Here is a 12,980-nt window from a genome sequence, read left to right as displayed (position 1 = left end):
AAATAGCCACTTTAGTTAACTCCATTGATTCTTTACTTACACAGAAACTTCTTTTCCATGCCATTTCATTGTCACTGTGAAGATTAATCGAAGTGCACTGTGTTTGCCTTTAATCCGGCCATCAGCCAGCCTCTTTTCAGCACATTTTCTGAATACTTGTAGCATATGGTGCACTCTGTGCATTTCTGGTTCTGAGAACCAGGGATTTGATACATTTAAATTAACACAAACCTGCCAGAGCAGTGAAATTAAGGGTAGGAATGGATTTGCTGAAATGAGCAAACATGGAAAAAAAATCTATTGGTGGTTATCAGCTATCATGAAGCCAAAAGTAAGAAGATCTCTAATGGTGACACTATAGAAAATCCTGAGATTTCTGGGTACAATGCACAAGCGCATAGGACAGCCACATGCATGTAGCTCATCAATGTCATGGGGATGAATAAGCTTTGCTAGCACTTCACACAAATCTTCAGAAGTCTGGGCAACAGTTGCAATGTCATTATTAGTTATGCTGAAAAGTAGCAAACTGGTAATGAAGCACCATCAACATTATTTCCAAAGTGGCTTTGGGAAGGTACAGCTCTCCAGGCTTTTGAAGCTCCGCGTTATGGTTTTCAGCATTTCTGACCCAATGGAGCCAATATGCCTTGAAACAATTATACAGTGTTTACTGTAGCTTCTAAAACACCCACCAATATAGTTCTTTCGGAATACTAAACACTGCAAAACACAGATGATATTCTGGATTACAAAATACTTTCCTCCTAATTTCTTCCTGTGACCTTCAGGCTTATAATTTTTCATTCAAAGATGCACTGGAAGTATAATCTGATAATAGCACAGCGACAGCAACAAGGCATCTGGGACCTTCATGAACAAGGGGATAAACAGAGTCTCTATAACCAATGGGATTAATACACTGATAAATAAACACAGAAAGGACTGAGAAGGAGGACGTTTTAGAGTGGATGAATTCAATGTTGAATCTGGTATAGAAAGTGTACTTAGTCTCCTCCGTCTGACTGAATTTGTTCTCTCACTGAATAATTTCTCTTTAAACTCACCTCACTTCCTCCAAATAAAAGGTGTGGCTATGGGTGCCCATATGGGTCCCAGTTATGCCTGTCTCTTTAGAGGGTATGTGGAACATTCCTTGTTCCAGTCCTACTCAGCCCCCTCCCACAACTCTTTCTCCAGTACATTGATGGCTGTTTCGGTGCCACTTCAAGCTCTTGTCTGGACCTGGAAAAATGTATTTATTTTGCTTCCAATTTCCACCCCTCCATCACTTTCACATGGTCCATCACTGACACTTCCCTTCCTTGACCTCTCTGTCTGTATTTCTGGTGAAAGACTGTCCACCAATATCCATTACAAGCCTAGTGACTCCCACAGCTACCTCAACTACAACTCCTCACACTCTACTTCCTGTAAGGACTCCATCCCATTCTCTCAGTTCCTTCGCCTCTGTCACATCTGTTCTGATGATGCTACTTTCCAAAACAATGCTTCTGACATGTCTTCCTTCTTCCTTAACCAAGGTTTCCCACTCACAGTGGTTGACAGGGCCCTCAACCGTGTCCGACCTATCTCCCACACCTCTGCCCTCACATCTTCGTCTCCCTCCCGGAGCCATGATAGCGACCCCTTGTCCCCACTTTTCACCCCATCAGCATCCACATTCAAAGGATCATCCTTCGCCAACTCCAGCATGACGCCACCACCAAACACATCTTCCCTTCGCCCCCCCGTCAGTATTCTGTTGGGACCATTTCCTCCGGGACACCCTGGTCCACTCCTCCATCACCCCCTACACCTCAACCTCCTCCCATGGCACCTTCCCATGCAATCACATAAGGTGCAACACCTGCCCCTTTACTTCCCCCCTCTTCACCATTCAAGGGCCCAAACACTCCTTTCAAGTGAAGCAGCATTTCACTTGCACTTCCCTTAATTTGGTCTACAGCATTCGCTGCTCCCAACGTGGACACCTCTACATTGGAGAGACCAGACATAGACTGGGTGACTGCTTTGCAGAACACCTTCATTCTGTCCGCAAGCATGACCCAGACCTTCCTATCACTTGCTATTTCAACACACCACCCTGCTCTCATGCCCACATGTCCATCCTTGGCCTGCTGCAATGTTCCAGTGAAGCTCAACGCAAACTGGAGGAACAGCACCTCATCTTCCGATTAGGCACTTTACAGCCTTCCGGGCTTAACATTGAGTTCAACAACTTCAGATCATGAACTCCCTCCTCCATCCTCACTCCTTTTTGATCCCCTTTTTCTAAATATTTATTTTTAAATGTTATATATATTTTTTCCCACCTATTTCTATTATTATTATCTTTAAAATGTATTTCCATTCATTGTTTTATCCCCGCCTTTTAGCCAATTTCGATCTTTCCTCCCACACCGTGTCCCCCCCCCCAGCGTCATCTGTCACTTGCTCATCCTGCTTTCTACTCTTACTATCACCATTAGCAACTCCTTTAGCCAGTACCACCACTATCAATACCCCTTCGATCTTTTGCAATCTCTCCTTTGCCTCCACCTATCACTGGCCTTCTATCCAGCTTCACCTGTCCCACCCCCCTTAAACAGTATATATTTCACCACATTTTTACTTCTCTTTAGTTCTTAAGAAGAGTCATATGGACTCAAAACATTAACTCTATCTTTCTCTCCACAGATGCTGTCAGACCTGCTGAGTTTTTCCAGCAATTTTTGTTTATTTTACAAACTACAATGTTGGATTGTCAGGTAGAATAGCAGCTAAGCAGACCTATAACCATTTCTTAATTGTGAGTTAATCATTCATTAACAATGGAGGAAAGAACTTAATGTGGGGAAGTGATTACCTGATTGTCACTTTACAACAACAACAACTTGTATTTATATAATGCCTTCAATATAGTAAAATGTACCAAGGCACTTAAAAAAAAGCATTAGCAATAATATTTTAACATACATACTTACTTGTACAACCATCTTTGCACACCAACAGGATTTAGTACTTTAATAAAAATGATTGGACAATATGAAATGCAAAGACTAGATATAATCAATATAAGGATTGCAAGAAGGAGTATGATTTAATTGTGTGTGCGCTTTTGTATCAAGATTCATGAGTAAAAGTAACGTCATTGAGACTTGGTGTTCCTCTGCATCCACCCACTGCACCCTTGTACCTGCCCTCCCCTTCCTTGTCCCTGGGCACATCATTCACAATTAAAGTGAAATCTTAGGGGTTGAGCTTTACACAGATATTAAGAGAATTTTTGTTTTCTTTTTTGATTGTAATTGTGCTCTAGCTCTAGTGTTATTAAATGCTACATTCATGATGGACAGTGTAGAATGTACATCTTTCATGGCATCCAGTGGACATTTAAGATTCCTTTGGGAATAATTCCTGGTGACTTGCTCTAGCTGGTTGTTTCTGCATAGTCCTATTGGCTGGATGATGTGTTGGCCTTATTGCATACCTATGGTTTTCTTCATTTAAGCTGCTTGACATGTATTCCTCTATTCCTGTGTAACAGGAGATAGCAGTGTCTTATTCTACACCTGAAGAATCAGCTGGGAGACAGACTTTGGTGAGTGGCTCTGGGCCCAGTTTCAGTGAACACTTCATTTCTCAGACAAATTCCAAACTCATTTAACTTATAATGATTGGATGGGGACAACAAGTCCCCCCATCATCTACAGTTATAGGAAGAAGCTCCAGAATGTATATACATATATGGGGGAGAAAACAGGGAGCCCCACCAGGCAGTTTACTGAATCTGATTTGATTGTGATGAGCATGGAACATTTCGTTCCATTCAAAGAGTTGTGTAACAGTGTGTTAGGTAATTAGTTTTAAACTGTGCCGCGCACACTCTGCCAAAAAGGATGGATCTTTGCTTACGTCCAGCTGTTAAAGATTACATTGTCTATGCTGCACCACATTGCTGGGCTGTAGCAGCCAGCTGGGCAGAAGTGGGTAGATGATGTCAATGATAATTCGTCCCTCTTTTCATTTAATGCAGGCCAAAACTGCACAAAGTTCTCACAGGGGAATTCCTCTTCATCATGAGGAGTTCTCCTGAGACCTTGCCCGTCTTTTTTGTTGCATTTCTACTTTCCCAGCACAACAAAATAAAGATTTCATTCCCCCAGCGATTCCACAGCATCTGATTTGCTCCACATTCTCCCAGAGGAAAGAATAGTGCAGCTGAGTAATAAAGAGAGCAGAGTAATAACAAATAATAAAATGGAAAGGCAGTTTGAGATACACAAGTCTCTTTTTCACTCCCTGCCCAGTCCACCCAACTCCAATAAACTAGGATATGGATGTATTGGGTATACAAGTCAATCTTAAATTCTCTCTTTTTAATTTAGTGCAATTTAAGACTATGGGCTGGTTCAATTTCCCAGTTAATGAATCCCTTTATGTTCTGCGCAACAGCTTAGGTCCCAGCCTCCACCACTGCCACAGCCGCAGTTGAAAGGACTTGCATGTGTGAATGTGACTTCTCGTCTTGGCTTTACTTTATAAAAATGAGAAAATCTCCTGTGGCGCTGCTCACAGGAAGTTTGAGAGAGATATGATTAGACACGTTGAATTAAGTGGACAGTGAGGCTTAATTGGATCCTGGAAAATTTAAGTAAATCAGAAAACCGTGACAGAATTGTGATGTGAATATATATATGTGTGTGTGTGTGTGTGTGTGTGTGTGTGTGTGTGTGTGTGTGTGTGTGTGTGTGTGTGTGTGTGTGTGTGTGTGTGTGTGTGTGTGTGTGTGTGTGTGTGTGTGTGTGTGTATGATGCAAGTTTCCACAAGACTTCAAACATACTTAGTGCTGTAAAAGAACAAAGTCATATCGGGGTACAGACCCATTGGAATTGAAAGCCAAACTTCAGGTTGAGAAGGTTATTAAAAAAAGCTAATGCAAATCTCAGCTTTTTCCAAGAAGTTTAGAATATAAAAGCCAAGAGTTAATGATGGGCCAACAGAAAACTTTAATACGGCCTCAGTTAGAGTACTAGAGGAAGCATATTGAAGCTTAAGAGAATATGAAACACAGATTCACTAGGCTACTATCTGCCAGGTGCAAATACAAATTGGACAATTGGAGCTTAATTCATGACGATGCAGATTATGGTTCCATATGACTGAGGTATTTAGCATTATGAAAGGATGGGAGAAGTAGAAGCATTTGCTTCTAACAGTTGAAGAATTTAGAATGGGGAGCCATAGATAAAAGATTAAGTGCAAGAAATATAGAAAAAGAGAGCTGGAGAAATGAGTTGTGAGGCTCTTTAACTCATTCTACAGTCAGGAACTAAGGAAGAAACTACATCAACATTACAAATTCAATTTGAACAGTCTGTGCCCACATGCAGTTAAGACCTGGACAACATTCAAGCTTGGGCTGATCACTGGCAACTAACATTTACACCACATAACCATCTCCAACAAAAGAGAATCTACTCATTTCCCTTTGACATTCAATGGTATTACCATCACCAGATCCTCCATCGTCAACATCCTGGGTGTAGCCATTGACCAGAAACTTAACTGGACCAGCCACATAACTACTGTGGCTATAAGAGCAGGTCAGAGGCTCTGTGGTGAGTAACTCACCTCCCAACTCACCAAAGCCTTCCCACCATCTACAAGGGAATACTCTTCACTTGGCTGGATGAATGCAGCTCCAACAGCACTTGAAAGTTCAACTTCATCCAGGATAAACAGGCCGCTTGATTGGCACCCCATCCACCATCTTTAACATGCACTCCCTTCACCACTGGCACACCATGTCTGCAGTGTGTAGCAACTAGAAGTTGCACAAAGGCTTTTTCAACAACACCTCCCAAACACGTGACATCCACCACCTAGAAGGACAAGGACAGCAGGCACATGGGAACACCACCACCTGCAAGTCACACACCATCCTGGTTTGGAAATAAATCACTGTTCCGTTTCATTGCTACCTCAAAATCCTGGAACTCCCTCCCTAACAGCACTGTTACACTACATGAAATGCAGTGACTCACCAACACCTACTCAAGAGTAATTAGGGTTGGGCAAACAAAATTGCTGGCCTTGCTAGCATCATCTACATCCCATGAATGATTAAAAAAGGGAATGAGGATAAAGAGATCAGGAAACCGCTTGGATAAATAGAATTATTTGCTCACATGGACGATGAACGCTGAATGGGCTGACTGGGTACAACAGAAAGTAAAACAATTTAAAAGGCTACCAATTTCCATCTAAATACTAATAAATAGATGGATTCCTTTCAAATATTGGACTGTTACAGTACCTGGAATAGCTGTTTCAAAGAGAAGAGTGATCTTCTTAAATCAGGGCCTGTCGAGTTATACAGCTTTTCTGTAAACAAAATTAATATAAGTTATAGTAGTAAATGGTTTGATAATTCCAAACAATCAAATCATAAAATCAAAGGATATTGCAAATTTGTGAAAAACAATAACCCCCTCCCTCCCCATAAAACATTCGTCCAAGTGCTGAAATGTGTACAAGCCTACATCAAAAACAATAAGCAGAGCTGGTGGCAGATCAAGGCATATTCAAAATCACCAATGAGAATCATCCTGCTCTGCTCCCCAAATTGGCTTCACTGCCAGTCCTGTTTCTGTAGGATTAAACTCTGCTGCACGCTGCAGGTAAGGCGGGTGGGAATCAAACATTATGATGAAGGTGTGTATGAAATGAATTAAGGACTCCAGTCTGAGGTTGTTGAACCGCTACTGTATAGTGACACAGTCCAACAGCCTCTGCACAATTAATTTTTGTTGGATGCAGTTCAATTAATTTTTTTATGCACACTCCCCTCAATACACAGTGAAGGCCAGCAGGAATGCACAATTCCCTATGCTCTGAAATAACATTTAAAAATCGACACCAATCTAACGATTTGGGTCACAGTAATTACAAGCTAAGATTTCTTTCACATCCAAGTGTTTAAACAACACTGCCCTAAATGCACTGCACTGCACGAGTGGTTTCTTCAAAAAGAAAGAATGGTTTTAAAGTAGAAGAATCCAAACCATAGCCTTGGGCCCTTTGTGATCCAAAGAACCCACAGAAACATGAGCCCAGGCAGTTTGGTGTTGTTTCCATTTTTATGATTGATGAAAGGTCATTGGCCTGAAATGTTAAACCCTGCTTATCTCTGCAGATGTTGTCTGAACTAAGTGTTGAATTTCATGGGGCTGTTTTAGGAAATTTGAAAAGGCTTTTCTCAATGTTAGAAAAATCCCAAATTAGCAGCTGAGGATAAATGCACCCAATAGGAACCTGGAGTTAAACTATCTATGCTGCTCACAAAGCTCCACAGTTTGCACCCATGTGACATTCAAAACTGCAAAACTTGCACAATCTATAGTAAAAAAATGAGCTGCATTTCAGATCAATAAGTTATAAGAAATTGCTGTGGATCACAAGAAACTCCATCATTAGGTCCATCAGTCCTGCACCGGTGCTTGTTTCACATTGGAGTCATTTAATCTAAGTTTCAAGCTCTTTCTCCTTGATTGATAATTGATCCTGCAAAATCAATGTTTAGATTAAACAACATTGGCAGCCTTTTCGACCTTGAGCCAAGATCATGTCCCATTTCCAGGCTTTTGCCAAGAATGTTTCCTGGAAACATGATCCCATCCTGCATGCAATGCTGCTGAAACCCTAAATCATAATGTCATCATCTCAAAGTCTGATTTCTCCAATATTTTCATAAGCCTCCAGTTAAACTCCCAACTCTTAGAAGTTCACATCTTGATCCTTACCCAGCACTACTGGCTCTTTATACCCAAGTCAAAGCATCAAATCCCTCCAGAGTCTCTCTCTGCACCATACAAGTCATCCTCTCTAACCACTACATTTCCATATCTCTGATACCAAATTACTACTGGTTACTTTCATTGCTGATCCTCCCCTCTGGAGTTCTCATCCATAACAGCTGTCTTTGCTACCTCCCTGCCCATCTTCAAAAGTCTTTCTAAAATTCTGTGTTCAACTGACCACCAAAATTCTTCCTTTTCTCTTGGTTCCTCTTATCTTTTCTGCCAATTGGTCAGCTCATCTACTATATGTTCCAGTCAAAAGTTCTTTATTTTACGTAAAGGACCTCAATACAAGTTGATTCATTTGGGAGAACATTGGGAATGAAAGCATTCACATGGCTCTGTGTGCATTATATTATTTGCAGGTGTATCAGAACACACATGTAGTTCAGAGGATGCTGACTGCAACTTCTATAGTGAACATGGATGAACCTGTGTGTGTTGTAAACCAGGACTGCAGAACCATTTAGAAGGAATCAATTGCAGCAAAGCTGCCACAGTTGACCTGCGGGAAGGCCTCTGGAAACAGTGATAGATTCAAAAACAATGCAGTTATTTCCATTACTTTCAATGGTCCAAATCAAGCACAAACTCCATCATTCCACACCGTGGGAGGTTTCCTGACTAATGCCTTACAGCTGCAAGTCGCAGGGGGAAAGACAATGCAGTGAAGTAAAAATCAACCCAACAGAGACAATGATGCTCCATGGACTTTGACTGAAAGTGAAGCTTAAACCTTGATGCATCCTTGTATAGCCTGCAATGGAACAACAACAGTAACTGAATGTAAAAATTCACATCGGTAAATGCTAAACTGAAATGGAACTTATGATAAATCTGTAAGTTGAAGAGTCCCCAAAACCACCCCAAATTTCCAGCTACACTATTCCAGAGTCATGGATTCCAATTAAAGAATAAACTGATGTACTATCTCATAGAGTCTTAAGTTATAGGAGTCAAGAGATCTACAATCGGGTTCTAGTCTATTAAAGTCTATAATATCTCTAAATGAGTAAGTTAGTGTTTTCTCTGACAGTGGAAGGGTAGCTGCCAGTCTGGATACAGATCCCACAATTTGCCAACTAACAAAATGCATGTAGAGGAACACAGATAGGTACTCATATAGGACAAAAGAAGCTTACAGCAAAAGGAGGTCTTTCAGCTCATTGTGTTTTGCTAGCATTTTGCTCGAGCAATCTTACACTAATTCCACTGTCCTGCTCTCTGTCTTAAGCCTGTCTGAAATAACTTTTCCTTAAAAGAAGCAACAGCGTCTGTTTCAACCACCCCATGTGACAATGCATTCCATGCCCCAATAGTTCTGAATAAAGACATTTTTCCTAACCTGTCTCCTCGTTCAGAGTGACTACTTTGAACTGATGACCCAATGTCACACAAATCAGAGGAACTAGTCTTTCTCAATACCATCCAAGACAAGGTTAGAGATCAGAAAAACTGTTGGTTCCACACCCCAGCCACATCTTCCATTCTCGTTCCCAATTAGACAGCGAGGAGGTGGAACTCAGACCAAAGGACATAATTCCTCCACAACTGACACCTTATAGAGGGTGCTTAATTAATGTCAGTTGAGAAGGGGCATTGAAGGATGCAGTTGTATTATTTGATCTTTTTTCAATGACGATAGGAAGATAACCTTTGCATTCCTTTGGTGGGGTGAAAGAAGTCCATGATGCAATATCCATAAATGGACTCCGGACAGAGTGAATTTGGTGGGCCATTGGTTTCTTTTCCCTTGATTTGAGATTTTGACATTCTAAAAATCTTGACATTTTAGTACTAAATGTGTTTCACAGACATTTAAGTAGCTATTTTTAAATAAGCCCTTAGATCATTTGTGTTTGCACTGATCTTTGTGTTGTGATGGCCTTTGACCCAGGAGCAGTTACAGTAAGGAAAATTTGTAATTACCTTAAAATGTTTTGGAAATCTGTAATTGTTTTCAAATATTTGAAAAGGACAGTTTGTATCAATTGTAAAGGGATCAATTATAATTTTTGGATAAGCAATACCGGTCCATGTGACCTGGAGACCCTTGAGCAGGAAGCAGTATCAACAGGAAGGAAGTTAAGATGTGGAGGCAGATGAAAAGAGGAAAGCTAGATTCCTGAGCAGTTGGGAAGGATGGTTTCGACTACTGCAACTGTTCACTTCCGAGTAATTGAATGCCCACAATTGGCCAGACTATGCAAAGGTGAAGACACTTCCGGTAGGTCTCCGCTACCATGACCACGACTAATGGGGGCTGAGTGTTGAGAAGGTTCTGAAAAGAAGTGCACCATTGTGTAGAAGATTAAATGAGTACAACCCTGTTTACATGAAAGCTGCTGCATGTTGAGAATCAGCTAAGTCCTTGAAGGAAAGGGAATGGAATTCTGGAAGATTGAGCTTGGAAGAACTTTGTAGCTGAAATTGGTCCCATACAGGCAGAGTGAAAAATTATGAAATTTATCTTTGTTGCATTTTCTATTCTACCTGCAATTTATAGTTTGCAGCAACCGTGATTTGCCTGTTCGGCAATTTCTTCATTTGAGGCATTTAGTAAATTTGAGTTTTTTTTGGTTTATGGGACACATAATAGGGTGCAACACATAAAACCTGCAGCCATAGCAGAGGGTGATTGATGAGGGCACAGAAAGCCTTGTAGAAACACTGGGGAATCAAGTGGTAAGCTTGTGCCTTTCCATAGCCTAGTGTGTTCCAAGAACCCAAGAAGGTTAGTGTGAAAAGCATATAGCCACAATAAGACTTGACCATGGACTATATCAGAGAATGAGAATTGGAGGGCTGAAATAGGAATAGCAATCAGTTCAGCCTTGGGGATGCAAAAATGTTGAGGGGCAAAACAAATAGGGAGGTCCTAAGTGGATTGAAAAGGAAGAAAATAACAAATGAACCAATCTCATCAAGTAAAAATTGTGATTTGCAAAATCGCAAAATGGAGAATATTGTCAAACTGAGAGAGTCATAACCAAACTTATCCACATTTGATAACAATTAAGGGAATTGACTTATATGTGAAGCAGGAAAAAAGACTGAATAACACTGCTATGTGGCCATATAGTCCAGCCATCAACCACCACTAATTACCCAAAGTGATGCAATGTAATTGTAATAGATTGTGATGGTACAATGTGGAATGACAGTTTTAAGTACCCTCCCAGCTCTACCATTTCACCACTGGCAGCTATGCCTTCAGCAGTCTAAGCCTTACGCTCCAAAATTCCCTTCCTGAACCTCTCTGCCTCCCTCTCATCATTCAAGATGTTAATCAAAACTACATATTTGTCAAAGCTTGTGATCAGCTTTTCAAATATCTCCTCCTTGGGTAAAGTTTCTTGCCTTCAGTACACTTCTGTGAAGCACCTTGGGATGTATTTCTACATTAATTGGTGTTATATAAAAACAAGGTGTAATTTTTGATATTGACAAAAATGTAATGGTGCAGATTGTTCACAATGTAGGTTGAGGCCTATGAAGTCACAGGAAGGGTTCAAGGTTGAGGGGAGGGAAGATAGGAAGGCCATTTTTCTGTAAACCCCTTTACCCAGTATATCAAGAATGATTGTGGCAGTGGAAGTAGGGCACTGATCCTGTTCTCCTGTTCTCTCAGCTCCAGGCACATGCAACCAATTGGGAGCAAACAGGAGAAGGGGAGCAACAAAGATCAAAACATATATTTACAAAGCATGGATGTCAAATCAGATCACAGAATTGTTATACAGAAGGAGGCCAGTCAGCCTGTCAAGTCTGCACTGGTTCTCCCGAGGAGCAATTTACCTAGTGCTGCTACCCTGCCTCCTCCATGTAGTCCTGTACATTCTTCCTTTTCAGATAATAATCCAATTCCCTGTATTGAACTTGCCTCTACCATGGTCTGGGGCAGAGCATTTCAGATCCAAACCACTCGCTGCATGAAAATGTTCATGCTGCCATTGCTTCTTTTGACAATTACCTTCAATTTCTGCCTTCTTGTTCTTGATCCTTCCACCAATGGATACAATTTTACCCTATCTACTCTGTCCAGACCCCTCGTGATTTTGAATACCTCTATCAAATCTCCTCTCAACCTTCTCTTCTTCAAGGAAAACAGCTTGAGGTTTTCCAATCTATGTAGCTGAAGTTCCTCTTCCCTGGAACCATTCTCGTGAATCTTTTCTGCACTTTCTCTCTAACGCCTTCACATCTTTCGTAAAGTGTGGCCCCCAAAACTGGGCACAATACTCCCCTATTAATAAAGCCTAGGGTGCTATATGCTTTATCAGCTGCGCTTGTTACTGGTCCTGACACCTTCAATGATTTATGCATATGTATATATATATATATCCAGGTCCCTCTGTTCCTGCACCCCCTGTAGAATTGTACCCTTTATTTTTATATTGTCCTTCCATGTTCTTCCTGCCAAGATGAATCACTTCAACTTCTTTGCATTAAATTTCATCCATTGCTTGTCTGCCCATTCCACCAACTTATCTATATCCTTCTGAAGTTCTACACTATCCTCCTCACAGTTCACAATGCTTCCAAGTTTCAAATTATCCATTATTTTGAAATTGTACCCTGTACACCAAGGTCTAAGTCATTAATATAGGTCAGGAAAAGCAAGGGTCCCATCACTGTCCCCTGGGGAACTCCACTAAAACCTTCCTCCAGACCAAAATAATGCTCTAAGTAGGTGAAAGGGAATTGCAAACTCTGGTAAGAAATGAATTGATTTTCAGTTGGGCTGCTTTTTACAAAACTGTCCTTTTATTGCTGACTACCAGGTTGTTTGCTGAATGAATATTTAATTATACTAGCTACACAAAATAAACTCAATTCAACTCTCTACCTAAAGCCTCACAGCGTATAGCTGCAGCTGAATTTGTGTTCTGTGTCATCAGTTGACAGCTCATTAATTAGTTCAAAAAATGATAACTGTGATGTTCCACAGCTTCTGGTTTCACGACTAAATTTTGCTGCAGTTTTCTAATATATTGAAGTGAAAATTAAAGCTTAGCTGGTGTGCAAATAAAACCAATAGTAGGAAATGGTTCAAGCCCATCATGACAAGAATTTTGTAACCTTATATTGTTTAATTTCTTGCGCTAGCGTGA

General features: G+C 40.8%; 1 protein-coding gene across 2 annotated transcripts in view; it reads right to left on the bottom strand.

The window, feature by feature from the left end:
• fhod1 (formin homology 2 domain containing 1) overlaps window positions 1-12,980 on the bottom strand; it is a 332,893-nt gene that overhangs the window by 182,672 nt on the left and 137,241 nt on the right. For both annotated transcript variants that reach the window (XM_041192317.1, XM_041192318.1), the window contains exon 4: window positions 6,324-6,391. In XM_041192317.1, the coding sequence (XP_041048251.1) occupies window positions 6,324-6,391 (68 nt within the window). The remainder of the gene's footprint in view (window positions 1-6,323; window positions 6,392-12,980) is intronic.

The sequence above is a fragment of the Carcharodon carcharias genome, chromosome 7 (genome assembly GCF_017639515.1).
Source record: "Carcharodon carcharias isolate sCarCar2 chromosome 7, sCarCar2.pri, whole genome shotgun sequence".
Lineage (NCBI taxonomy): Eukaryota > Metazoa > Chordata > Chondrichthyes > Lamniformes > Lamnidae > Carcharodon > Carcharodon carcharias.
Note: the sequence above shows the minus strand (reverse complement) of the source record. Positions and strands in the feature narration are given on the sequence as shown.